Source organism: Vicugna pacos, chromosome 17 (genome assembly GCF_048564905.1).
Source record: "Vicugna pacos chromosome 17, VicPac4, whole genome shotgun sequence".
In the NCBI taxonomy this organism is placed as follows: domain Eukaryota; kingdom Metazoa; phylum Chordata; class Mammalia; order Artiodactyla; family Camelidae; genus Vicugna; species Vicugna pacos.
In genome coordinates this window covers 2,096,032-2,100,941 of record NC_133003.1, presented here as the reverse complement: position 1 = coordinate 2,100,941, position 4,910 = coordinate 2,096,032, and the positions used below count along the sequence as shown (strand labels likewise).

At 60.7% G+C, this 4,910-nt stretch overlaps 1 protein-coding gene across 1 annotated transcript; it reads left to right on the top strand.

Moving 5' to 3' along the window:
- The first annotated feature begins 1,284 nt into the window (after positions 1–1,284).
- Positions 1,285–4,524, top strand: LOC140686640 (uncharacterized). The gene is made up of 4 exons (XM_072940844.1): positions 1,285–1,602; positions 2,022–2,298; positions 2,608–2,887; positions 4,479–4,524. The coding sequence occupies exons 1-4, from the start codon at positions 1,468–1,470 to the stop codon at positions 4,522–4,524; spliced, it is 738 nt and encodes a 245-aa protein (XP_072796945.1). The 5' UTR covers positions 1,285–1,467.
- Positions 4,525–4,910: the final 386 nt, after the last annotated feature.

The following is a 4,910-nucleotide window of genomic DNA, read 5'->3' as shown; positions in this document are numbered from 1 at the left end:
ACACGTGCTCGAACTCTCGGGGGAGGACACAGGCAGACGGACACACTGTGGAGACAGCACTGGTCACCATGACGCTGGCAGGTCTTTAGCCTGGTGACAGCCAGCCCTGGTCACAACGTGAGGAGGCAGAGGCCTCAGCAGATCCCCCGGAGGGACGAGACAACACACACTCCTCTTCAGGGAAACAGTGAGCAGGACGCATCAAAGGGCCACAGGCGCAGCAGCACTTCCCCGGCAGTGCCGATCCTTAGAGCTGACCCCACCAAAGTGTTCGCACAACTTGCAAAGAGGTTTGTACTTCAGCACCATGAAAAGAATCACTATGTCATCAAGGCATTTTCACAAGTGACCTGCCCTGGGCCCTAACGATACAAACACATAAATACACAGATACGCAGGTAAATGGACACGCACATGCATCCAGGAAAAGAGACAGAGAGACTGAAACACAGACAGGCAGAGGGAGAGAGAAACAGAGAGAGAGAGAGAGAGAGAGACAAGACAGGCGCTGAGAGACACACAGGGGGAGAAGGAACACCGGAGCTGGGAACGAGCGGAAGTCACGCCCATTTTCACACGTCACTCTGCATGTCACAAGCAGGTCCCAATGTCCATCCACCCTGCAGGGGAGGGTGTGGTGGGGGCTCACACGAGGACACGTGACCAGAAGGCATTAAGCTGAGAGCATTGTGGGGCAGCCAACCCCAGGGGCCGAGATGACACACTGGGCCTGAATCTAAACATGACACAGTGACCCAGGGGGTAGTATGTCAGCAAGAACGAAATCACAGTTATGTTCAGTTTCTCCCCTCCCCCCCGCCCCGACAGGGAGCTGGGAAGCAGGTGGCAAGGGGAGTGACTTTCTCCGGACCTCAGGGCAGACCCTACCCAGCCTGTGTGGGGTGTGCTCTGCGCTCCGCCAGCCCTCTGTGGGGCCCTCCCTTTGCTGAGTCTGCGCACGAGCTCCCTGGGATGCCAGCCCGCGGGGCTGACAGGTGCGGTAGGTGTTTGTGCCTCTGGAGACACGATGGCTTCCCCGGGAAGGAGGGGCCAGGATGATCCCCACTGTGCCGACGGGGGACTGGGGAGACCCTGAGAGGCAGGCGGCTCGTCCAGGGTGACAGCACTGCGGGCGACGGCGGGCCGGGTCCGAACCCAGCTGCCTCCTCAGAGCTGGCGCCCTGGCTGCATCCAGGCCTCCGCAGGGTCCTGGGCAGGGGGGCCGAGTGGGTGTCACTATGTGCGGACACGGCACGGGCTGGGAGCTGAGCAGTCAGCAGCCCAGAGAGGCCCTTGGGGAGCTCTGCGGAATGAGGAAGCTTGGGGAAGGGGACCCCAGGAAGTGACCTCACTTCCCTGGCAACCGAACCCAACACAACTTAGAACCCAGGTCACCGGGCACCCACTCTGTCGAGAAGCCCCTACTCAGCTCACCCGGTTGGTCAACTCACTTCAACTCAGTCACACATGTTCTGCTGCGTCCCAACACCCCGAGGCCGCGGCCCCCGGAAGGCCCGCAGCGAGGGCCTGGGCCAGCGGTGCCGGCGCTGGCTCGGCTCTCACCCCAGGCGCCTCTGGCCTTTTGGCCACAGGGACCCAAAGGTAACCCAGGGAGGCCCGGGGCAGGCCCGCCCAGGCCGGGCCACCACTCAGACCCCACCCGGGTAGAGCCCCACATCCCCTTCCCTTTGCTGGTGGAGGTGGGCAGTCATGTTGGGCTGGGGTGGGGGGGCCTGCCTCAAGCACGAGCAGGTCAGAGGCCTGGGGGGGCCTGTCACGTCCGCACCCCGGGTCCCAGCTGGCGGGCTGGGCTGTGGCCAGCCGGGCAGGGCCCTGCCGCCCGAGTCGAAGCCCGTGCCCTCTGGCTGTGTCTCTTCCCTCCCGGGTGGCCGTCTCAGCTGACCAAGGTCCCAGTCTGATCTGGCAGCAGAGGGTCGAGCGGGCAGAAGCGGGAGTGGTCCTGGCCGGGCAGGGCTCTGAGACCTCCGGGCCCGGCCCGCTGCCACTCACTGTCATTGCAGAGCCGGACACTGCAGGAGCCGCTGGATCAGGACACCCACGCCTCCTCCCCGAGCGAGGGGCCGCTGCACGCTTCTCAGGGCCAGCACCAGCTCCGGGTGAGTCTGCACACGGAGGGGTCCCCGCCACCGCGACGGCCTCCTCCCCAGAAACCGCCCAGGCGTCACGCCAGGGTCCTGCCCGCGGCTGACAGGCAGCTCAGCAGACCCGGCTCTGACCTGGAGCAGCTCCCTGGGAGTCAGGTGGAGGACCAGGAGCCCACCGAGGCACAGCCCCAAGGTGAGAAGGGCGGGGCCGGTGAACGTGCGGAGGCGAGGGAGGGCCGAGGGCTGGGCCACACAGGGAGGCGTCCCCAGAGGCTGCTGCTGGCACCAGAGCCAACATTGGTCTCAGACCACCTGTCTACACGAGTTCAGTCACAAAACACATCCTGTGGGCACTTGCTGTTGGGAGCTGTCCGGAAAGCTCCGGGAAGACGTCTGGCCTTGAAGAGGCCCACGGAAAGGGAGGCACGAGGCTCAAGATTTCCTCTCTCACAGCACGAGCGAGCGCCTCCACGAGACTGAAAGCTCTCTCCACTTCCAACAGTCACAGATCCAGAGCAGGCGGGGGCAGGGGAAGATGCCAGAGACCAAAACCAGGACCATCAGGATCCAGCGGGAGACCCCGAGCTCCCTCCTGCTGCTCCTGCAGCTTCTGCAGCTCCAGCAGCTAACGCTGCTCCTGAAGATCCTGCCGCTCCTGCTGCTCCTGACGATCCCGCAGCTCCTGCTGCTCCTGAAGCTCCCGCAGCTCCTGCTGCTTCCAAAGGTCCTGAAGATGCTGCACCTGCAGCTGGAACACTGGGCCACGGAGAGCCACTTCAGGCGTCACCAGCCCCTGGGGCTGAGCCCCTCTGCGCCCACCCACACCTTCTTCTTCACACTCCCACCATGAATCCCCTCCCGCACCCGACCTTGACTTCCATTCCCCTGAAGTGATTTGTGCTTGCTTTGTCTTCACTTTCCTCTGTTTCTTTCATATCGGTTATGGCATCCTTTATTTTGCCGTTTTAAGTTTCTTTTAATAAAATATAGACTTGGTCCCTCTGAAATTGTGCAATTCAGGAGCACTGGGTGCCTTCACGATGCCGTGCGACCATCACTACCATGCAGGCTCACACCATTCCTTTCTTCAAAGTAAAAACTTGGATCCACAGCACGCACTGCCCCCCACCCCCTCACCCCCCAGCCCCTGACAGCCCCGAGTCCTCTTCCCCTCTGGGTGTCTTTACCTCTCCTGGGTGTTCCCTGTCAATGAAGCCACAGGAAAGCTGGCTTTGCGTGCCTGCCCACGTGGCTTAAGCGGGGGCTGGTGATGTTTTCCTTTGTTTCCACTTGAAATCGCATTTTGATTATTTGAAAGGGAAATCCAGGTGGGCTAAAGAGGTCATGTGCATAACGAAGCCCTTTCGGTACCTCTGTGCATAACCTCGGGGGAGGCACTGCTCTTCCCCCTGTGACACCACAGACACAAGACACAAGGGAGATGCTTAGCTCTTCCTGGGGCAGAAACAAAAGCACGCAAATCAAGAAACCAGCAAAAGCCCAGAAATATACCCGAAAAGACACTCCACGACCCGCGAGGTCCCAAGGTTGGAGAAAGGCTACACATCCCCGGGGTCCAAAAACCCCTCGAAACCCAGTGCTCTAAACAAACACAACACACACGGGCAGTTCCAACGAGAGGCACAGCAGGTGGCCAGTGTGCGTTACATGTGCTCGACCTCTCGGTGGAGGACACAGGCAGACGGACACACTGTGGAGACAGCACTGGTCACCATGACGCTGGCAGGTCTTTAGCCTGGTGACAGCCAGCCCTGGTGACAACGTGAGGAGGCAGAGGCCTCAGTAGATTCCCCGGAGGGACGAGACAACACACACTCCTCTTCAGGGAAACAGTGAGCAGGACGCATCAAAGGGCCACAGGCGCAGCAGCCCTTCCCCGGCAGTGCCGATCCTTACAGCTGACCCCACCAAAGTGCTCGCACAACTTGCAAAGAGGTTTGTACTTCAGCACCATGAAAAGAATCACTATGTCATCAAGGCATTTTCACAAGTGACCTGCCCTGGGCCCTAACGATACAAACACATAAATACACAGATACACAGGTAAATGGACACGCACATACATCCAGGAAAAGAGACAGAGAGACTGAAACACAGACAGGCAGAGGGAGAGAGAAACAGAGAGAGAGAGAGAGAGAGACAAGACAGGCGCTGAGAGACACACAGGGGGAGAAGGAACACCGGAGCTGGGAACGAGCGGAAGTCACGCCCATTTTCACACGTCACTCTGCATGTCACAACCAGGTCCCAATGTCCATCCACCCTGCAGGGGAGGGTGTGGTGGGGGCTCACACGAGGACACGTGACCAGAAGGCATAAAAGCTGACAGCCTTGTGGGGCAGCCAACCCCAGGGACCGAGATGACACACTGGGCCTGAATCTAAACATGACACAGTGACCCAGGGGGTAGTATGTCAGCAAAAACGAAATCACAGTTATGTTCAGTTTCTCCCCTCCCCCCCACCCCGACAGGGAGCTGGGAAGCAGGTGGCAAGGGGAGTGACTTTCTCCGGACCTCAGGGCAGACCCTACCCAGCCTGTGTGGGGTGTGCTCTGCGCTCCGCCAGCCCTCTGTGGGGCCCTCCCTTTGCTGAGTCTGCGCACGAGCTCCCTGGGATGCCAGCCCGCGGGGCTGACAGGTGCGGTAGGTGTTTGTGCCTCTGGAGACACGATGGCTTCCCCGGGAAGGAGGGGCCAGGATGATCCCCACTGTGCCGACGGGGGACTGGGGAGACCCTGAGAGGCAGGCGGCTCGTCCAGGGTGACAGCACTGCGGGCGACGGC

Bases quoted from the DNA above. Each gene is read 5' to 3' on its own strand.
- LOC140686640 (XM_072940844.1), top strand. From the start codon at position 1,468: ATGTTCTGCTGCGTCCCAACACCCCGAGGCCGCGGCCCCCGGAAGGCC. The intron at 1,603-2,021 runs GTAACCCAGGGA...CTGTCATTGCAG, and splicing joins TTGGCCACAGGGACCCAAAG to AGCCGGACACTGCAGGAGCC. The intron at 2,888-4,478 runs GTCACCAGCCCC...AGCCAACCCCAG, and splicing joins CACGGAGAGCCACTTCAGGC to GGACCGAGATGACACACTGG.